The following is a 25,615-nucleotide window of genomic DNA, read 5'->3' on the forward strand; positions in this document are numbered from 1 at the left end:
TGCAAGTTTCAAGTGCTGTAATTGAAGTTTCAGTTGTACTTCCAGATTGAAGCTCATTTCAGGTTAGAATACTGTGAAAAAATCTCACATTCTTGCTGACACTGTTTCAGCTCTATGCACATGCAAAGTCTTGTCTTCTTAATGGTGATCTGTTGACATTCTTGAAATCTATCTTGGACTTATTTTACGATACGAGCTTGTCTGTGATAATGTTTTTAACTGCACAAACACTTATTTGTAATTCTTCAACTATAATCTGATGGTCTTCTTGGATGAGAAAGTTGTGCAAGTTTCAAGTGCTGTAATTGAAGTTTCAGTTGTACTTCCAGATTGAAGCTCATCAATCACTGAAGTCCAACCATTCTTTTTTACCCACATGTAAAAATTTCTGTGGTTCATATTATTTGGTCATACAACAATAAATGTTAACTGGTGTTTCACCTTCTGAAAGCAAAAAAAAATGGATCACTACACATAATTCCCAAACTTTAAGAGATCTTGACAGTATAAAATGAATTTGGAACTTATAAACTAAACAATATTACTTAAGCATTTTATTAAAAATCTTGAGAGGAGTCTGTTAACTGCCTTGAGAGTATCATAAATCTTTTACTAAATGTTTTGCCTCCACAGCTATTTGTGTGCTCAATCGTGGTGTCTTGACAGCCAATATTTTTAATGTATATACTCTGTTAAATGGTATATAAACAATTATAGCTGAAGTGTAATGTTGAACAAACATTCTGTATTTTCTTGAAAACAAATGCTAAATAGGAAAAAATGAGATATATATTAAAAATTTGATAGCAGATCGTTTTTTTTTTAGTTTCAAAGATTATAGAAATTATTAAAATCTACTATAATAAAAATTCTTCACAATTAATTCGTTTAAGTCAGCATTCTGCAAATGGAAATTTTTCAATACCTTGGTAGCTACATTTATAAATTAATACCTTCAAAAAGCATTTTTTTTTAAGGTTTACTGAAAATTTAAAAAGAAGTTCATTTATAAAATTATTTATTTTTTAATAATTTTCAAATTCCAAACAGAAAGATAATTCAGTGTAATAAAATAGTTTTCCATTATTCACCTCCACAACTAACAAACAAACAAATGTTTTAATAAATTAAATTAAATTTAGTTTCAAAGAAATTAAAAAGAACTTCACTTTAAAGTGCTGTTTAGCCAGTTTCTTTAAAAATTACGACAAGTGTTGATGTTGTATCAACCATTTCTTTTAACATTTTATATTTACAATATTAATATTTTATTTATAATTACTCGAACAAATGTTCTCTCTGCCTTTTCATAAATCAGGTTATATGATTTAATGATCGGTTACCATTAGTGCAATTTTTGCTCGTCAGAATCATTTATTAACAAACAAAAATGGGTCATTGTTGAAGAGTAAAATTTTTGTCACTTGGATTTCATTACGACTTAGTTTCTTATTGGAATGAACAGAAAGTAGTAGCTCTTTATGTTTCTTTTTTCAGTTTCGAATTTCAATGTCTACTCACTATAATAAAATTTAATTTTAATATTTTAAACATGTATTTTTTTAAATTTAAATAGCTTCTACAAATCTGTAATGTGTCTGAATGAGTTGTCATTCTGATCACAATATAATTCTTAGAATTAAGATATTAACAAATTACCAGATATAAATTGATATTAATTGCTTAAAAATTAACATACAATTTTGAAATTGGATAATTTTTTTGTAAAATTTTGTTTTAATATGTATATCAAATTTGATTAAAATATCTATCCATTCTTGAGATATGAAATGGTGTGAATATGATTTTGTATTTTCTAATAAAAAATGCAAAAGATAGGCAAAATAACAAAGCGTTGCTTTCAGACATATCTTTATAGAAACTCTTTTTCCTTTTAGGGGGGGGGGGGGGGACAAAAATCTACTCCAAAAATTTCTTGCCTAGAAAAATAAGTACTTCCAGATATACTTTCATAGAAGCATATTTACTTTTTATTGTAATTTTGCACACTACATTTTTCTGTATGTATTTCAGCTTTGCATTGTTTGATAGTAAATATTTTATTAGCAAGGGTCAACAAAACAGATCAAGGAGAGAACAATAAATAGAAAAGCTTATTTATCTTTCTTACATATGTCAATCTAGTACTATTGGCTAGGTCAATAATGATCTTCAATGACTGCTGTCATACTGCTTTCAAATGTTTTAAATTCATACATCTTTGACCAGAAGTGCATTAAACTTGACTAAATTAAAAAATTATTGGGCTCAAATAGGGCATGTATTTCAAAATAACACTACAAATGTTTCAAGATATGGGAAAAGCTGAGAATCCTGTAATTGCATATTGCAATAGTGGAATCAGAATCGCTGTTCTTAAAGCTTTATAAGAGCTACAGAAGCCAAATTCAGAAGCAGTTACTTGTAGTTAATGTGGATTTTTAATAGCTCTTATCAATGAACTTCACTTTTTATTTATGATAAAAAATTGGACTACAGTAGATCTTATTACATTTTTTCTTGGTAACCCCCTTATCTTTTACAATAATCTCACTGTTTAGTTTCTGATGTGAAAGGCCATTTATTCTGTCACTTTCTACCATTTAATGGTACATTATTAAAAGAATCAATATATCTAGTCATAATGAAAATATAGCAGCATTTTCTAATAGGAAAAGTTTATTTTATCAGAAAATTAAGCAGATTGTGAAATCAAAGTTTTCTAACATCATTGATATATTCCAATTTTATAATTAATTAAAAGGTAGAACACATTTTGACAAGGTATTAATTCATTTGATTGGAATTTATTCAAAATTATGCCCCAGACTTTCATTTGGGTTCAAGGATTATATTTGATTTTAATAGCATTTAATTTTAGAAGTTAGTTAGTTGGCTGAATTGACATTGAATCTAATAATTTAAAATTAATTAACGTGGAACTCAAGGTTTCATTCTTCCATGAATTCGTTTTAAAAGTTGTTTAATGTTATCTATTGGTTTTCATTGTTACCTATGATGACATGAGTTAGGCATATTGCCAAACCTGACTGAAGGGTTAGTTCAATTTTATTTTTATTTATATAATATGCATATTTTCTATATAAATCTGATTATGTTTTATATAAACAGTTTTAAAAATGTGAGTGACACTTTTATATTTACCTGTTACAAGGCACATTCAGAAAGTAAATAACATCATCCTATTAAAAACTAATTATTTAATGTGAAAGTTAATATCATAAACTACTTTGCAACATATTTTCCACCAGTATTGCCATTTTTCATAACTGAAAACCAGTCTCTCCTTATCATGTCCATAAAATGATAGCACCAGGTAATGTATTGCTCATACTGGGTGCCAGTGTGATTTTACAACTTCTGATATTTTAGTTGGTCTGTCACAGTGTCATTCAGTTATTTAAATTTGTAGAGTCACAAGATTGTGAAAAAATCATAAATCATCTGTTCTCATGAATTTTTTTTTAAATGCACCAAATTATTAAAAATAGATTGTCCCCAATCCATGACTTATCAATGACATTTGTAAGCCTTTATTAAACAGTTTTACCCATTTTCCTATCAATGAATACTCATAAAAAATTTTCACAATAATCATCTGTAATTTACTTATGAGTCTACATTTGTTTCTTTAACATCTAAAATGTAGAAAAATTGCTTCTGTAATGACATCTGATTGGAAGCTAATATAAAAAGGAGTTCAGTATGAAATGCAAAGATGATGAAAGTACTCTAGTAACCGCATTTGGAATTTCTATTTATTTCCAAATTTGTCTTATTTAAGAGTTTATGTCAAATGAATTTCCATGAAATTTATTATGATACAAACATACTTTGTACTGTAATTCTCTAATGCTTGAGAGGGAAAGTGGTTGTTCAAGTAAAAAAATTGTGAGTTTTTTTCCAAGAGATTCATTAGACAAATGAACTATATCTTCTGGTGGTGGTAGAAAGACTTATTGAACATTACAATAACAAATTTTCATAAGTATTTGTTACTGTAAATACTTTGTAACTATGAAATCTATTTATTTTCTTCTGGCAAAGTTGTGACTAATAAATTTATTTTGTTGGAATGAGTTCTTATATAGTAAACTATACCAGTGAAACACAGGGACTTTAGGAAAAAGGCTGTTTAATATACCACTTAGATTTTTTTTTTTTCAAAGACTAGTTAAGTTTTTAGCCATATAAGCCTACTGTATAGTATTTCCAAGCTACAAAAATTACCAATTATTGTAATGAATTATTGATGTAACATTGTTTTTTTCTCTTTAATTTGATTGCTATTAGACAGACATATTCACTTGAGCAGTATTTTCTTTATTATTATTATTTGAATGTTTATTATAATCTTTGTTGAATATTAAAAAAAAATTATAAATTTTTAGAACTGTTTTAAAAATCATTTAGTGTCATGTTTGTATTACGTGTAATTTAATAACATAAAAATTTTAATCATTGTAAATACTTACTTTATTCAATTTAGTCTAGTATTGTTGTATATAATTTATGTAATACATAAACTTAGTGCATACATTGATTTATCATTTCAGTATTGGTTAAATGAACACGCTTCTTGAAGATTCAAAGTAGTATTATTTTTAACATATAAAATTATGTAACATAATAGTTTTTGTATTACCTGTAAATAAACTTAATTTTAATGACTAAAACATAATTAAATCTATGAAAGAAAGCATTACATTTTCTTTTAAATAATAAACAGATCTGAGATTAAGAGATACCTAGAAAGTAAGTTCCAATAGGCCAGTGATTCCCAAACTGTGCGCCTGGGCATGGCGCCCAGGCGCCAGAAGAGGTCATGGCGACCTCTTCACAGAGGTGCTGCAAAATATTGTAAAAGCTTCATAATTAATTGAACCAAGACATTTAATTTACTGTTAATATTAATTTAATTTTAATAAAGATACACCAGTTTTATTTATTTTTATCTCTTATGAGTAGTCATACTTTTACCTAGGGTAAGGCGCCATGGAAAAATTTTAATTGAAAAAGAGCATTGCAACTTGGAAAAGTTTGGGAACCACTGCAATAGGCTATTAAAAAAAAAAATAAAATTAAAAACTTAGAAAACATTTGTATTTCTGTTTGAAGTATATATTCATAGTTGCTATGTGAACTTTTTTTATATATTTCTACTATTGTTGAGGTGCGTATTAGTAAGCTAGTTGCATCTTTTATTCAGGATTATTTAGGCAATCTCTTAAACATTTTATAGTTTATTTCTGTATTGACTGTGGGGTCTTGAGGCAATAATTACCTACCAAAACTAGTTTTCTTACTCAAAAGATTGTACACAATTTTCCAAATGGAAAATATCTGTTGAAATTTCAACTTCTTTGGTGATAAAGTGTTCCTACACTCCATGGACTGTTGTTTTGACTCAAGAAGTCTTTTGAGTTGCTCCCTGAATTGTGTCAAAAAGGCCAGCGCGCACCGCCTTACTGTTTCTTTTATATTGTTCCATAAGAATTTTGATATCCAGCATTCATGAAGTGAAAGTGAAATTTCTAGAAAAAGCAGAGAAAGTGGCATTGCAGTGAATAATCTTTCTCACTATCAAATCTTTAATGTAGCAGCAAATCATGTACCACTAAAGATTCTGTTCATCTTAGGCATGTTTTGCATCTTTCATTTAAAACTTGTATCCATTTGCATACTACTGAATCATTCATTACATTTTCTCTCTAAACTTCATATCACAGTAAATTTCAGCTGGTTTAATGTTTCTCGCATTCGTATAATGGACTAAAAAGTTATCAGATTCTTATAGTTGTAAAAATTTAAAAAACCTTCCCAATTCTTTACTTTTGAGAAAAATGCAATTTCTTTTTATTTTTTTTAAGTGTGCATACTTTTTTTATTATATTTGTTGTTGAAAGTTTCTTACTCCCTTATTATGATATTGCACAATTTATTATCCAGTGCTGTAACCACTTGAAAAAATTAATTTAGGATTAGCGTAGAAAATAGTAAACCAGTTAATTTTAAAAAACTTCAAGCAACTACCATTAAGAAACAAGATTCAGATGATGTTAAACTTGCCCATGCTCATTGCAATATTTGTGCACTAAATTGCGTGGATATAAAGTAGAGAAATATGCTTCATTTTTATCAGATGTGTGAAAGTTTAAATTTTTTTACAGAATTGATTGTGCTTTAAAAGTACTTTTATTGAAGAAATTATTAATATTTCTAAAGAAACAAGGTTAATTTTTTTGAAAATCCAGTAGTTAGAAGCTCCAGTTAAATTTGTCATCAGAAAAACAAAAAATTAATATATTTTTTGAATTTACTTCATGACACCAAAATTAATAATAAATACCTTTTAGACTAACTTCTAAAAATTAGAAAATATATATTACATTGAAAATTAAGCTCTTTCCTTTATAATAGCTCAAAGATTTACTCGGAATTTTAGAAAAACTACTGTTTTAAATGCCTCTCAGAGTGCTTTGTATTTAAGGATTAGTTTTACAGAATCAAAGGTAAATTTTTAGAAAAAGTTGCAAAATTAATAGATATACTATAATAATTATACAACAAAAAAGAGGTCAAATTAAATAAATATTTTAACAGTTTTTACCTAATTTCATTACAAAAAGTTAATTCAAATTGCAGTGCTGTCTCACATCAGAAATTAAATTAATAAATTTGTTGCATTTCATCTAGGAATATCAGTACTTTCTTAATTCCATGGCAAAAAGGAATTCGTAAATTTCAAAAATAATTTTTGAATTATTGCGAATGAAAAAACTGTTTGCGGTTTATTGTTTTGTAGAAAAAGATTGTTCATTTAACTCTACTGGAAAATTAAATTATATATCTGTATTTACTGTAAAAAAAAAACACAAATATAGTTCAGTTTTATTAATGTTTTACTTTTATGTTGTATTGTCTTATGTACTTGTGCAGTATTTGCTTAATTGCGCATGATTTTTAGTAATTGCAGTTTGAGAAAATCTTTTTATTTTTTTATAGTTTTTATTGTTAATGCAAATTTTGGTTTTAATTTAATTCAAGTTTTAGTTGCTTTTGACTGAATTTTATTTCTAAGTAACAGTACTTTTATTTGTTTTTGATACAGATTCTTTATTTACAGGTGTATCATGAATAGTACTCCCAGGACTTTAATAATCTATTCTACTAATGAAAATAGTGGAAAAAATCCTTTTAAAAATATGTCATAAAATCCTTAGTTCGTAACAGACAGTGAAATATTTCACTCTGATTTCAGTTACCCCAGTGAAATGAGGTTATACTGAAATTTTTAGGACATCACAAGTAGTTTTTGAGAAATCTGGGGTGAAAACTAATAAATTCGCGTAAAAACCATCTTGTTCAATAAACAAAGTAAAATTTAAAAAATTTGAATTTTATTTAGAAACAGTACACTAGACCAAATTGCATTATATGTACCAGTTTATAATAAATGTTCAAAGATAGCCTGCCATTTTCAACTCATTTCTTACACTTATTACATTTATTACACGCTTCTATACTGTTTTTGTTTCTCTTAATTCTTCACCGCTGTCCTTGTTAAACATCCATAATATGGACAGTTAATTCCTCACAAGAATGTATTTTTCTTTTGTATACAATATTTCATCCATCCCCATACATAAAAATCTAAAGGTGTTAAAATCAGGCAATCTTCATGTCCAGGAATGTGGACCTCCATGACCAATCCATTTCTCAGGGAAATTATGATTTAAGTGAATGGAAACAGCACAGTGAAGTGAGGAGGCATGGCATCATGCTTTGTGTTCCAGCGCTAGAGGAATGTATTTAAGCAGCTGTCTGTAGCAGTTCTTGAATAAAGTGCAAGCAGAACTCAGAATTTAAGCAGCCAGGTAATATAAATGATCCCAGCATCGTACACTGACACCTGGACTGCACCGATAATAATTTCATCGGTAACAGCATCATGTTGGACTGATCATTCATAGCTGGAACGAATACTAGTTAGCAAGCTAGTTTCCTGAAGATTGTGAAAAGTCGCACTAATTAACATGCTGGTTGTGGAATACTGTATCAAAGGTTGGATGAGTTGGTTGCGCCTTAAATCCGAGCCACATAGGAGCATATAATCTGCTCTCCAAGGAGATGGTTCACCACTGTCTACCAGCAGACTTACCAGGACTTGAGCAAAATGCACCCATGGCAAGACAGATGAGTGAATGATGGACTGCATCAAGCATCTTCAGCACAGTGGCCTGTACCAACAAATAAGCTATACAGCCATAGTCTAAGCACAACATACACGATCGGTTCCCCAACAGGTATTAGATAGAATTCTCAGCATGTCTAACCTTTTTAGATATCATCAGCTCCTATAAATATGTTACTCTGTCAAAACACACCTAGAAATCCGACCTGCATGCATGCTTCAACTGGTTAATCATGTAAATATAGTTGAGGATCAACATGAATCCCAACTGGGAAAAGCAAATGTTCTTGGTTTTTTTCAGGGAAAACATGAAACCAGTAGATTTACACCACAATTGTAAGCAGTTTATTGTGTTTTGAAGCAACCTCTTACCTGTAGTTAACGTTCTACATGCTACGTAAATAGAAAAATCATCTACAATTGAATGACAAATAGGTTTTCACACCCCGTTTGTTATACTATTTATGGCTTTGGCAAACTAAGGAAACTTCCTTGAAGTACTCCATTTTCCACTATGAAACTTTCAGATACCATCATTCCAACTCTAACTTGGTTAGGCTACAGAGGATACCCTGACAAACGCGAGATTACCTCGTACACCCCATTAATAAACTGTATTTAGGATTCATCTCCTCCATCCTGTGTCGTACACCTTTTGCAAATCAAAATACAGCAACCAGGCATTGACGAAGAAAAAAGGTATTTTGAATAGCAGCTTCCAGGGCAACCACGTGATCAATAGACGATCTGCCGTGGTGGAAACCGAATTGTTCTGAAGCAGTCGGGGAGTTTCTCTCAAGGTACCACACAAGACAATGGTTTATCCTTTGTTCCATACCTTGCACAGGGTACTGGTCAAGGAAATAGAGCGATAATTTTTCGGGCATGATTTATCCTGGGAAATGTAGTAATGTACCGTTTCTAAATAAAATTTGAATTTTTCTAACTTTTCTTTGTTTTAATTCAACTTATTTTGCACCATTTTGTTCAGAATTAAATTCTTTGCAAGTTATGCTTAAAGAGTTTACGTGGATAGTGTTATCGTATGTCAAACATTAAAAAAAAACAGGGTTTTTTACCTCAATTTATTGGTTTTCACCCCAGATTCCTCAAAAACTACTCCAGGTACTGATCTGGGACCTATTCTAAAACCTATACAAAAATGATAAGAAATATCTAATTTTGTTAAAATTAGCATTCTAAAGATTTCAGTACAACCTCATTTCACAGGGTAGCAGAAATTCAAGTGAAATCTTTCAAGAGCTGCAACTCACAAATGAAGCATTTTGGAACATACATTTATATGAACTTTTTCCTTTATTTTCAAGTATTAAATAGGTTATGAAAGTCCCGGGAGAACTTTGCAATACACCTGTATAAAAAAAATTGCTTTTAAATTGTAATCAGAAGTTACAAAAAAATAAGTAAATCTTGTAACTATTGTTAATGCGTTTTATTATTGCTAATCAATTACCTATGGAATAAGATGTAGCAGAAAAACTATTACAAAATTTGATGATGTTCTTGATTATTATAGAATTTGATTTTTAACCCAAAATACCAGACCAAATTACTTTTTTTATGCATAATAAAATATTTATTATTCAAATAATGCAAAAATGTATGCAACTTATAATGTATATATCTTAAAATTATATTCTTTGTATAATATTTTTCTTTTATCATAAGTTCATTTTTTCTATTTATTTTTGTTTTAGATGGTTATATAGTTGGAAAAAGCTATTGGAATGGAGGCGCAGTGGAACGATGAAGGTTATCACAATCAGTTTTCTTGAATTTAGAAGTTGAAAAACAGATTTATAAACAAAAATAGAAGAATAATAAGAAATAATACAAACAATCTGTATAATAATATTTTAAGTACAATTTACCCTTGTAGATCAGTTTTAAAATGCTTTAATTATTTTAGTTTTATATCTATGAATAAAACAGTTTTTAATTAATACCATTGAATATTAAGTGATACAGGTGTGAGAATAGTTTTGTATGTAAAAACACCATAGTAAAAGTGACATTTCTGTCACAGGTGATGAAGCTTGAACTTGATACATTTACTATACAGGAATCCCTCCCTGACAGATATGAGTTCTAAACACCAGAAATCGAATTAAAATCATTTACTGTTTACTTCATTGTACAAGGTGATTGGTAAGCCTGAGTTGTAATTTGTGTATTCTAAAGCAAACAATACAAAATATAAACTGCACAAAATACAATAATTTGTTAAATGTGTATATTGGTTGTTTTGAACATTAAATTTGTTTATCATTTGGAAAATCAAAGCATTTTATTTTAAAATATGTATGTTATGTGACAACCAATATATTAAATTATTTAACCTTTGTAAGACCTGAATGACCTTTACTATATTTTCCATTTAATAACTAGAAAAACAATTTTATTAAGACATTGTCCTTCTTTTGTTTTATAAAGAAAAATTATTGTCATGTAAATTTTCTATTACAATGTCCAATTTACATAGCAATATTTAATAAATAGCCTAAGTTAAGTATGGCAAAAATAAAATTGAAAGAAAATTGTATGTAAAAAGAAATCATATATAATTGTTTAAATAATACCTGTATGTAGTAAACCTCTCTGAATATTATTGTTTATAACTATTTCCCACTTTTAACATTCTTTGGCTATCTATCAAAATATCCTGAAAAACATTAAAATTTCATACTTACTATATATCATTTTTCATGTATAACAGCAGTTTTAACCCGATAGGTAAAATGCCATAATATTTTTCAAAATTTCTCAAAAATGGTCATTTCAGATGTAAAAAGATTCAGGTGGGGAAAAACATTTTATATACAGAACTGTATAGAATATTAAATCAGGTTTAGTTTGGGGGTCAGTAATTGTTAATTGTGCACTTTTTTTGCCACTGCATAGTTGAACAGCATCAACAAGATATTACCATTGTTTCTAATGCATCAATTTTATAAGAAATCAAATTAAAATTATATTTTCACAATTGAAAGTTTTTCATAATAATTCTCAGGAAAAAAATTTTTTCTCATTTAGATTTTTACTGTAAGACAACCTTATATTTAAAAGAACTAGCTGACAACTTTATGGCTGCTTTATGTAGCTACATTTAAAAACAAATAATCTCATTCTTGTTAAAGAGATTGATTATTCAGTGTGACTTTCAAAATAAATTAATTCATCAATCCTTTTTCAAAAGACTTATGTTTCTAACTTGAGTAATTCGTGAGACATTTAATTGGAATTATTAGTTTATGCATAAGCAACCACTGTTTGTCCAAGCACTCTTAATATAATCACATAATCAGAAATTTCAAACCTTACTTTTGGATGCAAATAATGCAATATAAAATGATGAAAATAAATTGATATGAAGTAGGCATACCTTCTGTAATGTCTTATTTTAGTTATGCAGTATAACAATAGATAATATCATACGATTATAATAACTTTACATATAAAAGTTAAAGGTTAAATCATTCAGTACGTTAACAGAACCCACACAAACTACAGAGTAGTATAAGTGTGAAATTTAGAACATTTTATTTTTATATTTTGCCAATAAGAAAGTGTAAAATGATGTAAGATCAAATTCAATTATTTGTAAATTAATAAATTATTTGTGAAATTAGTATTCCACTCTTAAACATTTTTTATTAATAACATTATTTTTCTTCCTTTCCATGAAGAACTTCATAACTGTATGAGTTATACATTATACAATTAAATGAATAATAAACCTCTGAAACAGAAATTGTAAATGGTATTCACCAAACGATTATTCCAATCGTTTTACAGATTACATAATCACTGAAGAACATTAAAATTAACAATTCAAAAATTTGAACAATTTAAATTTTTTGTACAAGTCTTATTAATAAAATCCGTTTTGATCGCAGCTAAGAGACTGTCTAGAAGTATAAATTTTATTGTATGCAAATATAAATATATGTAAAGCATTGTACTTATCTCATTAGATCAAATTGAATTAATATTTTAGTTTAATGCCAAGTATATTTATATTGTAGTGTAGCCTGTAAACATTTTGTTGTAAATTGTTCTTTACAGTAAAAATTTCATTGTTCATATTTATTGGTGTCCAAGGGGTTCCTGTATTTTTATTTGATACTGATAACATAGATTTTATATCTGTATAATGTTTGATAAAGATATTTTAAAAATTTTATTATAAGTAGGCTACAAAAGATGTATAGTAGATTTTAAAGTTTGTACTTCTGGTTTTTATTAATTTTATTATTTGAAATTAATTAAACCATCAAAATAGATAATATTTTATGCAATCTACTAGAATTATTTAGTGAAAGAGAAATAAGAAACTTTTCAAATCATGTGAAAAATTAATAAAAGTTTTTATCCTAAAATTAAAGATTTGTTCCTGTTGTTTCTTAACAGATAATGTTAGAAGTAATAGCTGATTTAACTGAATCATTTCTAAATAAAATACTGTTTTTGCAGTTTATCTGAATTAAACAGGAAATGAAAATAAATTTATAAACATGAAAATGAAGAAATCTTTTATTAACTTTTGTTAATAAAGTGAGTAAATAAATGTTTCATAATGTAAATTTTTTTTTTATAATTTCATTGTATGTTTTATAATTAAAAGTTATGGGTTATTTATTAACACACTGACTGTTAATGTTCATGATATATCTAGTTGGATATGGTCATTCAGCTATATTTGATTCATATTGGGTACAGTCTATTTGGAACATCTTTTTGTTTAGTGTTTGGTTCCAGATTTAAATCCCACCCAAGCATATCTTAGGTACGATACATCTGGTTGTAAAAAAATTCTACTGAATCTCCTAATATTTTTTAGAAGCTAATTTATAAATTAAATTCTATAAAACTTGTGAGTTGTATACTGCTGTTTATGGCTAAAAGAAATTATAAATTTTATTGTTGCAGTATTTTTACCTTAGAGAAACTAACATTAGCACTAAAATGACCATATGATTATTTCAGTTATTATAGTTTATTCCAGTCTACAGAAACCAAAAAACGTCTGTATTAGCAGTCAATGTATTAATGAATCAACTGATCATTTTAAGGATTATTTATATTTGTTTTATTTCAAGAAATGTTTCTGAGAGTTAGAATTAAATACTGTGAAAACATTTTTAAGCATATAAAAAAAATTATGTGGTTGATGTTTTTCTTAATACATTGTGTGTGTTGGGGGTTACTAATATAATTCATTAGTGTAAAATTTTAGAAAACCTGTATAGTTTTTAACTAAATAATTGACTGTTTTCATTATTAAGAAGCTAATTATAATGATGATGACTACTAACTGTTATACTAAACTGTATTGTTTACACTTAAGCATATACAAGCAGTAGGCCTAAGAACATGTTTTTAATGTTTTCTATTCATTTAAAAAACTATTATTTTTAGTTTTGATTTAATTTGTAGATTATTTTTGACATTTATAATTTTGGATTTTAGTAAAAATTGATCCAAATCAGTTGGGTAGGAGAAATGCTTGATCAAAATAAAGCATTAATCTATAAAGACTAATTCAATGAAAATATTATGTATTAATGTGAAAAATTGATTTTCAATTACAGTTAAGAAGAGAAGAGTTATAAAATAGAATTAAATGATATTTTTTAATTTCCTTCCTTTAAAAAGAGTGCAATGTACAGAAGTAGTTGTCAAGCCATAGTATTTGCATATGTGTAAACAAAAATGATAGTAATCTTAGCAATAATATCCCAAATTCTCTTTTCAATTAGAAAAAAGGTAAATTTCTTTAAAAAAATTAAGCAGATATAAAATGAGAATCGTATATATAAAATCAATGAATGAAGGATGTTTATTGTATGTATGTGTACATATATATATAATTAATATTATTCTAACAGCAGAATATAATAATTTTTTTTAAGTTAATTAAAACATTTTTAAGCTTTATTTTTACATTTATTTGTTAATTTAAAGAAGCAGTGAATGAAACAATTTTTTTAATTAATTGTTAATCAGATAAAACATAAAACTTTTAATAGAGATTAGTAAATTTCAGTTTATCTGAAGTTTATTTATCCAAGAATAAATTGATGTGTTTAAAAAGTTGAGGTAGCCTTAGATTTTTTTTAAAGAACTATAAAAAATTGTCTAAAATGATATTGTATTATTTTTTAATTTAAATATCTATATCTTGATAATTTTATATTAAATAAAAGGATTAGTAATTAAAACAGTACACTGCCACCTTATATCAACGTGAAATGTTAGTGAAAGCCTGTAAGATCTGTTATATACAGAATCGAATAAATAATAGTGATGTTATTGGATATTATTTAATAACAACCTTCATTCATATTATTTGTTACTGTAAAGTGAAATAAACACACAACCACTAATGCAGAAAAGACAGGCTAGTTACTAAATTTATATTTTAAATAATTGAATATTATAATAATAATAATAATAAAGTGAATTATAGTAAAGTGGTTTAATAGTTCATATAAAAATAACTATTAAATTTGTGATATTAAAACATAACTGATATAGGATATATTTAAGTTAATTTTTATTTATTTCTTTTTTTGTAATTACTTAAAGTTGTATAAAAATGCATTGTAACTTAATTTATGTTAGTATTATTATATTTAAGTAATTAGATTTTTGTATTTGTTTTTAGTTAATTAAAACATTTGTTTATAATAGTGGTGGTTTTAATTTTCAATTTTTATCTTAAAATGTTGTCATACATAATCAATATTTAGTATGTATTAATCTACACATGATTGTTTAAAAACCACTGCATTTGCACATCACGTTTCCTTTTCTTTTGGAGCATCTAAATAAAATTCCTTTTGCAGTTCATAATCATGTTACCAATGAACATTTTAATCCAATATCAGGGATAGGTTTCGTTCTCTTTTGGTTCAAATGTAGGATTAGGTGAATTGTGGGGATTCTTTGTTTATTGCTGTAAATGCTTAATAATGTTGTACAGCACACTACATGTCTAAGGTTTTTATTTTCTACAAAATTTTACATTTTAGTCTATTTTTAAAGTTTATACTTTTTTAAATCTTAAGTAGTAGTACGTAAAGTACTTTAGTAATAGTACTGATTTTTTCATTTATTATTCAATTTTGTATATTAATTTATTTTTAAAATGTTGAAAAAGTTTAATCAAAAGTTTAAGATAAATTAAATTATCTTTTATCTTTAATAAAATTTCTTTCTCTCTTTCTATCCCCTTGTCTATCTTAAGTTGTCTTCTTTTTCTTATTGCCTTCATTTTTCTAAATTATGTTATTTATTTAACATAACAATTCAGAATCTCTGAATAATTACTTATATTTTTAATTTTTTTAAATTCAATTTCAAAATATTTTATTTTTAACCATTACATTTATATACATAAAAGAATTTGTAATAATTACAAGTAACTTATTATAAATTAAAAATATACAAAACATATATTGAGCAATTTTTTTAGCTTTTAAAGTAAGTTCTAGTCTTAAAAATGAATGAAAAGTACGAATTAATCATTTATGGCTGGCAGAATTCATTTAAAAAGTATTATAATATTTTCTAGAATGAAATCCGTAATTGAATAATATTGTTACAAGCAATAATAATGTAAAAATATATAAGTTATTGATAAATATTTACAGTGTACAAATCCATTAACCAAATATTCAAGCTTTTATAAATGTCTTAATGTTTATATAGTTCATTGTAAATTCAATAAATGTTTGAAAGTTTGATTTAATCATGGGGAAATTCATAGAAATTATTCCAATTTTTATTTTTTATCATTCTGTAATTCTTTTTGTGTTTGCGATTTTGTTTAGATTTATGTACTGTTTGATATTTCAGTTTTGTATATAAATTAGATATATAGTTTTATAACAACAATTTTCCTTAAAAAATAATTTATTAAAAAAAAGTTTGTGCTGTTTGCTGTTAAATTTGTATCGCTCATTCAAATTAATAACCAATGGATTTTTTTTGTTTTCAGAGTAATTCACTTTAATTTTTTCATTAAATCACATTTTTTGCACATAAAATATATGAATGGAATGCAATGATGTGCGGATTGGGGCATAACCCAGTCTTATAGTGAGTACGGACTACTGAGGTTCTTGTAGTGAAAAAAATTACTTGAATTTGTCTATTCCACTTTTTGGAGGCTTCCAGACTTTAAAAAAAGTTATTAGATTTTTCCATTTGTTGCAAATCATAAGTGTTCAGATACATGACAAACATTATTAGGTTGGGTTAATAAAATTGAAAACCCTGTGAATCTTTTAACTTAGAAAGTAGCAACTTATTTTGTATTTTGATATGATTCTAGGCTAGCATTGAAATTTAAAAAACTGGTAATTGTCTTTCCTAATTTAACTGTCATCAGGTTAGAAGTATCCTAAGACTGCAATCCTTTCTACTAGCAGGTAATGAGGGTAGCAGACTGTTCTAGATTTAGAAGAGCAAATGACTATCTTCTACAAAATTGACTCTGGAGTTTGTACGATTTCAGTGACGAGATGGTAATTTATATTCCTACATATGGATCTCAGATACTCCTTAAGTATTTTATTTCTCCAAAATTATTTCTAACTAGTGCATCTTTTGTTTCCCCTAAATATTTTCTTTTCTCCATCATTACTTATTGCCTTTAATTTTTTTTTCTCATTTTATGCAAGAAACTGATACAGTTTATGTTACAATGTATATTATTATAGTTGTTCTATCCTTATTATTAGATTCTATGGATTTTTTTTAACTTATTTGCTGTAGCCTAAATCTAAAATTTGTTCAAACTTTAATATTGCACTAATGTTTGTATTCTAGCTGTTAGTTCTTGACCTTTTCACTTACCCTTCATGAATAAATTTTTACAATCCATAATTTTATTTTATTTTTATCCATTTTTTTATTTTATTTTATCCATAATTTTATTATATATTTTATTTTGAATAATTTTATTATTTTATCCATATTTCACTACGTAGCTAGCACATAGTGGTTTAATCTAATACTCTATCTCCTGGCCTCATCTATGTAAATTTAATTATTTTTAAATGGTTTATTTAGTAATTAATAGTTTATGATAGGTGAAAAATTGTAAAGCTTATTTCCTATTTAAATTTCGTTGACACTCCATACTCCAACTATTTTTTTTTTTTGCTGTCATTTAATTTCAAATTGTTATCTATCTGCTATAGAGGTTGACAAATATATCTGCACTGTTATAGACTTAGGCTTTGAGCATATTCAGACTAAAAGTACCCTTCATTCTGTTATGATATTTTTTTTAAGCATCAGCCATTTGACTGGTTTGGTGCTATTTTAATTCCTTTCTGTTCTGTAATAATTTTAATCTTAACATATTTATTGCATCCTCAATTATCAGTTTCATGTATTCTAATCTGTCTTCCTCTAGAATTCTTATCTTCTAAACCATTGATTATCAAGCTTTTTCGCCCACTAACCCGTATTGAAAATCAAAAATTTTGATGAAGTGTACTTTAAAAAAGTAGAATATTCAAGCTTTAACTTTTTTTTTTGTTCTTCTGTAAGTTAAAGTAGTTTGAATTCAATCATTTTATCATAAAATATAGGTGTCCCACAAGGGGGTCTTATTGCCCACTATGAAAACAAATTAACTAAACCTAGATTTTTTAACATATACTCACATCCTATTTTGTCTAGACAAACTAGGATGCAAGTATACCCTAGTATTAACTTGCCTCCCTAGTTTATCACAGATTTCTTTCCTTTTCTACTTATCTTAAGACCTCTATTTTGAATTTTATCAATCCAATCTACCCATCTAATTTTAAATATTCTGTAACGCCACAAATAAAGGCCTATTATCTATTCCTTTTGTCCATGTTTCACTACATAAAGCCTACGTGCCACATAATTATTTTCAAGAATTTCTTTCTATTTATTAGATCTATATTTGATGCTAGCAGTTCCTTTTTTATATGAAAACTTGCCTTAATAAAACAATTCCCCCATTTCTTATGCATTTTGTTAGTTCACCTATATTTAATTACTAATTACACTTCTTTTTTTCATGTTTTGTTACCTTACTTTTACTCTTGTTTATTTTAGATTGAACTTCTGTCTTAATAGTAAATCAATGCCATTCAGAATTTCTTTTAACTTGTCTTCATTCAGGTGCTGCCAAATAACATCAGCAAATGTTAACACTTTTATTTTTTTCCTTGGGTAGTTTTATTCATTTATCTCTTAAATATTTTCTACAATTCCTCTATTGCTGCTTCTATATACAGCTTAAAAATCAACAGGAGCAAGATTATCTTTATGAATTAGAGCTTGGCTTTCATCATCTTTTACTATTATAACTGCTACCTGATTATTTTACAAATTATATGTAATTCTTTCCTGCATTTAAGTCCAAATTTTCATAAAACTTTAAACATTTCATTAAATGTTTTCTTCAGGTTTATGAACGTCATATTGGTGGCTTTATTCATTTTAATAATGAATTGCCCAGTCTTCTAAAATCAAGTCTGAGAACATGATTTACCTCTCTTGAACAACTGGTCTTTCTATAACTGAACTGGACTTAATGTAATATTTGCATACCTGATTAAAACAACTTCAGAAATAGAAAAGACTTAATATTTGTTATTAACCCTGTTATATGTCTTCTAATTATTTTCACTCTTATATCAATGGATGCTATTTCTGAAACTCAATTGATCATCTAACATACCTTCTACTAAATATCTGTTAATTGTCCTAGAAAGTATCTTTTATGAATTACATGTTAAACTGATGATGTGACAATCTTTGTATTTAACTGTTGCTACTTTCTTTGATGTGATAACAATTACTCATTTTAAAATCTGAGGGTTTTTTTTTATAGAATCAGTTTTGCAATGTGTAAAAGTTATTTTGAGTCCTACTTCTTCCACACATCATAGTAATTCAGATGGAATGAAATCAATTTCTTTACTCTTCAATAAATTTCAGCTTCTCAAAGTTCAACTCTTTCAAATTCAGATTGCAGTATGGAGTTTTTTTTTTGAGATCACTAATTACTTTCACCAACTCTAATGATTTTTGACAATTTTCTTTTCTGTACAACTCTTCTATACATCTGCTCTAAGTTTGTTTTTTCTTCTTTCTGTAATAAAGGTTTTTCCACTCTCACCTTTGATACCTCTATCTTCATTTTCCGAAAGATCTCTTATTTTTATTCATTCTACAACTATTATTCAAATAGTCATATTTTTCTTACCTTACTACATCTATAATTTAGCTAATTTAATACTACTTTACACTTGCTATTATTTCATTCTTACTGTAGCTCAGTTTTCTGTCTTCCAGATCTTTATAGTTTTTTATAATTCTGTGTTCATTCTTCAGTTTTACTATATTTATTGTTATCCATTGTTTTCTAACTTCTGTTCTATTTCTAATTAATGTCTATTCTTTTATTTAATTTTAACGTTTCTACTATTGAAACTTAAGTTCTAGGCCTGAACCTATGATTTGTACAGGTTTTAATAAACTAGTTGATCTCAACCTGGTTAAAGTTTTTTCTGACTTCCTGGTTATGTTAATATATCCTCCCTCCCAATTTATTTTCCAAAGTTTTTAACAGTATCCAAATAGCATTACTTTATTTAAAATTGCATTTAACATGACAAGACAATATGTATTATAATATACATATAAGAATTGAAGCAGGCTTCAGGCTTGAAGGAACAGATTGAGAACACAGATTATACAATTAGGAGAGAATACAAGATAACTGAGGAGAATGAGATTGTAATATGAAAGTCATAATATTTCATATACTGGTTTTTGGTCAGCGATTTAATTCTCCATAAGCTTGAAACTGTACATGGCAATATGGAATAGGAAATTTTTATTATATGAAAAATGCTGTACCAGACCAAAATTTGATTCAAAGATCTTCCTGATGAAAGGCTGAGGTACTGCTGTTTCACCACTGAGGTCATTAATTGAAATGGAAAACAATTTAAATTTTCCATCTTAAAACTATTTGTGGAACAATTTTTATATACATCCAATCTTAATTGTGAAAAGGGACCCAGGCAGTGGCAACTCACATATAGGCACTGTGGAACTGCAGCACTCCCTATTTCCACTTGATATCAATAACATATAACAATGAATCCTTTTTTCTTTATACTTGTACAATATATAATCCTTAAACTTAATGTCAGTAGCCATCCCCCTGTTTAAGAAAAAGATACAAAAATCTTCACCTTCACAGTTCCAGCAGTGTAGTATTTGGCTGCTGAGCGACAAGGGAGAGCACTGTCACTCCTGCAGTACAGATTCTGGTGTGCTGGTGGAAGGTAGTTTTTCTTTTACTCTGCATGTGTATGGAAACTTTTCTAGTTTAGTCAGTGGAAGTAATATGAAAGTGGTTTAGTTGTTTTTTCAGTAGTGATCAGAAGATGGCACAAAGCAAGGACGCTGATTGCCCAAATCTGTCCAAAAAAAAAAAAAAAAAAAACACTAGAGGGGTGAAAAAGAAGGTAAATGGAAAAAACTAATTATATATTTGTTTCTTGTACATAGAAAGTTAAATTAAGCACCATTGGATTATAGTGTTTTTAGTGGACATTTTATTAAGTTATCTAATATTACCAAAAAATATCTATTGACATTTTATTTATTCAAATAATAAAGTGGAATATGCTAAAAAGTAGTACAATTCTAGTTTCATAATGATGCTGTCTCATTATTATTTTATTAAAAATTTCAATAATATGTATATACTTTTAAGTACATTTTTTATTCCATGGAAACAAATCTTTGTTGTATTTTATTAAGTTTTAAAAGATTGTGCATAAAAAAAAAATAGATCTGCTGTGTATTTTCTTTTCATAATGTCTAGACCAGGAACAAATTTATTTGTACGTTACTGTGCTACTGTTATTTTAAAAAGTGTTATAAATTCCGTTATGTTTGGTATTATCATATATGATGCAAATGAAATATTTGGTAAAGATTATTATGGACGCATTAAAACAAGACTTTCTGCATTCACTTATTTATTGCTTTTCAACTATGTTGAGAATTATACATATTAATGCTGTTGATAAATAGGAGGGAAAGGTGTATAGGCTGGATACAGCCTACTAAAATAGATATTTTAGTAGGCTGTATCCATTGCAGTAGAGGTAATAAAACATTTCTTACATTTTAAAACAGAATACGTTAACATTGGTACTAACTTACTAGAAAATTAGAAAATAAGAAAATTAAAATCTGAAGAATACCTCAAAAAGTTATAGCACTTTCTAAGAGGCATTCTTTAAATAATAGAAAACTTGATTTAACAGTCAAGTATTTCTGCAAAAGGTAAAATTCTGCATATGTTTTTTTAGAGCATATCAGTTGTAGAGCAATATAATTTCTGAACAAAGCTAATGCAGGAAACATAAGATTGACTGCAATGAGACTAGATTCTGCATGCTGGGCCATGAGATTATTTTTTATGTAATAGTGATTTCAAACTGCTAATGTCTTAAATTGAATTTCATTTTTCAGGACAATATATTGTAATAGTTACAATAATTCCAATGTTATATTATAGCTTCTTTGTTTATTGCCACATTCAATATTTCCCAAATATTATGAATTTTACATTTTAGAATAATCTTGTTATTTAAGATCACCAAAAAAAGTATCAGATGTGCCTGAACTGCTTCATTAAATCAAAATAAAAAAATCAGTGTGTGCTGTGAATCACACAAACATAGTCTCAGATGAATGAAATGAAATATAAAACTTGTAAACAAAACACTATTGCAATTATAAATCCCCATTTATTTCGTTCACTAAACTTTTTTTTAGACACAAATTTGTCACTGAAATGCTGTGAGGTCCAAATTTGTTGATTGAAGAAAAGAAAAAATTGGAATACGGTTTTTGCAGTGTGGTCTAGCACTGCACTGTTTTTTTAGTATAAAAATTTACCATCATCCTCTTGTGACTTGATACTGAATAGAGAATGGTGAAAGGTTACTCGCTGGCTCATCCTAAACTTGAATGGGCAATGTACTAAATATTTAAAACTTTTCAAAAGGTAAGAATATTTGGTAACGAACTTTATCTCCATCTACCTTAAGCAGTCATTGCTAGATTCAGATTTCAAAGACCTCAATATAAAATATATGCTTCATCCAAATTTCAAAAGGCTGCCAAATTATGAAATTTTGAAGCCTTTTGAAATACCAGGAAAACTGATGACAGGCAAATGTTTTTATCTGGAAAGCTACCTTTGGTGAACGCACCAAATTTTAATATGAGTAACAATAAAGTTAGGGAGAAAATTGTAGTTGCCATTTCATGTTCAAAAAACAAATTTGTTAGCCAATACAATAACTAGGATATTGCAGGTAATACTTTAAATATATGGGTAATTTCTATTAATTTGATAGCATTTGGAAAACTACCTATGATAAAATCACTTATGTTTTAAAGGGTAACAATAAAGTTAGGGAAGAAATTATAACTACAATTTCATGTTCAAAAAACAATTAGCAGCTAATTGGTCATAAAACCTTAAGAAAAACACACAAGTAGTTTATAAATGGTATTAAGTATAAATTTCAACCTTAACAACATACTTCAAGTTGCTTTTGACACAATCTGGAAGTTGAAAGTTACAAAACCCTGCTAAATAAATTATTTGGTAAAGACTACTTGTTACTGTCTCAGGCCACTATTCTCTTCTAATTACTAAAAGCTCCCAACTTGGTGACCCACGATTTGCATTTTAAGTTACAGATATTCTATTGGACAAGCAAAAACCAGCCCTGATCAAGAAAGATGCACTCTTAAGACCTCAAGAATACTATGCCTAATCAATTGTAGGCAGTTTATTAAAAAAGATTTTAAAATAAATTTAGATAAATACTACTTTTTTAATTAAGTAGTAACAAAAGCAGGATTGAGGTCTATTGAATAAGAAAACCAAATCTCAGCGAGAGATTACCACATGCACTGGTGCTTTAGTACTGTAAACACTTAGAAAAAAGGTTAAAATTGTTTTTAAATGGAAAGTGTTTTTACTCCAGCAGAATTCCTTTCCCTAATAACCAGTTTAGATAGTTGTAAGATTAGGATTAGGCTTACATTGATTTTTAACTAGCACTATACTCTTGAACAAATTGACCACCAGAGTCTTAAAGATTAAGATTTTAAAAAATGTTTAATTTTCTTTATATTCATTTTCTAAAAAAAAACTAGATTTTTATTTTTAATATTAATTTTAAATTTCACTTAAAAGAAAAACATTTTTTTACAATGGAATTAGGTTTGTTAAACATCGTGCTTCTACTATAACATTGTTCATTCTTATACTATCCACTGTTACATCCTTTTTACCTAATTATTTCAGCCTTTCAATGAGTTTTTTCCTTCCTTTCAATTCTTTGAATATTTAATATTTCCTAAATAGTATTAATTTTGAGACTATTTGTGTACTCTATTGCATAGGCTTCTATTATTCTATCTTAATTGTGTTATGTATGTGAAATATATGCTGTTGCAATAAAATTAAATTTTCTTTGCTATGCCAGTCAAGTTATGCAGTTCAAAAATAGGTTTATAATGTTTAAAATATTCACAAAAATTAATTTTAAATAAATTAAACAAATTTAAATGTTTTTAAACTAAAAATTGGGGAGTTTAGAAATACTAGCCCTTAAGAGTTATACAAAAATCAAGATTTCTTCATTTTAAATGCAATGGTTAACTTGCAAGATTTGTTATTAAATATTTTTTTTTACCACAGACCATTCAAGTGGGATGAGCAAAATATGTTAGTGGTTTGAAGGCCTATAAATTTACAAAATATTGATGAAAAATCTCCAAAACTTCTTTTCTGAAACAAGATATAGCTAAAAAAAATAATTTTTTGGGGAGGGGATGAATATTAAATAAAACATTTTTGATAATTTGTGCTCTAAAAACAAACTTAAAAATCTTTTGCTAAAGTCACCCATTAAATATTTTAAATGTTTTGGCCAAAACAGCCCCATCCCATTTTCAAAAATTTAATATGTTCTTTTTCCCCAAAGGCAGTACCCTGCCTACCAAGCTTAAAGAAAATTTGTCAACAGGTCAATTTGTGCAACAAAAAACAGATCAAGACTTTTTGTACATCCACATATACAAATTCAATCTGACAATTTTAATTCTTTTAATGTCTCTAATGTATAAAACTTGACTTTATATACTTTATTATTGCTGTAGCAGCATGTATCACAATAGTTGGGGAAAGTAATAGAAATTTGCTGAAAACAACAAAGACAGGCGCAGTGTAAAGACCTGTCTGTCTTGATTGTATGGGCACAAGAATTAAAGGTAAATTTCTTCTAGCAGGAATTAATACTAATAATGATTATACCACTATCACACATGATAGAAAAACCTCTCCATATTAAGATTCAAAGAAAAATGAAAATTTCTCAAGCACAGGAGGTTATTAAATTTATAGAGAAAGATCTCAGAGTAAGAGGGTTTCATATACACATAAATCACAACTACCTAAAAATTTTTATGAAAGTTTTAGGGAGTTATAATAAATCCACTGAGTCATTTAATATTTTTAATAACTTTGCATTATTGATATAGTAGAATTTTAACAAAGTAAAATTTTAGGTGCTTATAAATTAACTATTTAAAATATTATTTATATTAATACTATTTTTTTTTCATAGTAATGCATTAAAATTTACTGTGGTCTTGGTACAGTGAATTAAAGACTGTAGCAACAAATACTGTTACGATAGGATCTTTTTGAACATTTAAGTTGTTCAAACCAGCTTACAATGAATGATTTTCAGCCAGAAACTTTTTGCCACAAACATGCATCCAAAGATGATAGTTATAAAAATCTTTCTTAGAAAGATATTTTACTCGTTTTATCCAATTGAGATTTTTATGAGGCTGATATAAATTAATAGTCAATGACCTGCAACTGCAAACTCGTTCCAAAAGTATATTTTCTTCATTATGTATAAATTAATATAATGAAAAAAAGTTTTATTAAAAAAATATATATTTTTTTAAAGAATCTTGACAACACTACTTTATTTTGTGGCTTACTTTATGTTCTTTTGCGGCTTCTTTTTTATATCATTTTAAATATGCTACTAAAAAGGTTCACATAAAATATGCTACTAAAAAAGTTCAGAATGTCCTAAACATTTTTCATTTTCATTAAAATGAAGGCACATACATTAATGATTGTTTTTCCATCGATTTATTTTAGAATAAATTAATTTTTTTGATTTTAACAAAGATGCAACATTAAGAACAGGTGATATCTTCACATTTGACCAGTTTTGGTATCCTTCCTCACCACTT

The 25,615-nt window shown here is 27.2% G+C and overlaps 1 protein-coding gene across 2 annotated transcripts in view; it reads left to right on the forward strand.

Annotated features, from left to right (window-relative positions):
- LOC142325939 (putative ATP-dependent RNA helicase DDX17) overlaps window positions 1-13,972 on the forward strand; it is a 75,875-nt gene extending 61,903 nt beyond the window's left edge. For both annotated transcript variants that reach the window (XM_075367895.1, XM_075367896.1), the window contains exon 13: window positions 9,934-13,972. Coding sequence is in view for 1 of the 2 variants with exons in the window: in XM_075367896.1 (XP_075224011.1) it covers window positions 9,934-9,986 (53 nt within the window). In the remaining variant the exon portion in view is untranslated. The remainder of the gene's footprint in view (window positions 1-9,933) is intronic.
- Window positions 13,973-25,615: the final 11,643 nt, after the last annotated feature.

The sequence above is a fragment of the Lycorma delicatula genome, chromosome 6, assembly GCF_047948215.1.
Source record: "Lycorma delicatula isolate Av1 chromosome 6, ASM4794821v1, whole genome shotgun sequence".
Classification (NCBI taxonomy): domain Eukaryota; kingdom Metazoa; phylum Arthropoda; class Insecta; order Hemiptera; family Fulgoridae; genus Lycorma; species Lycorma delicatula.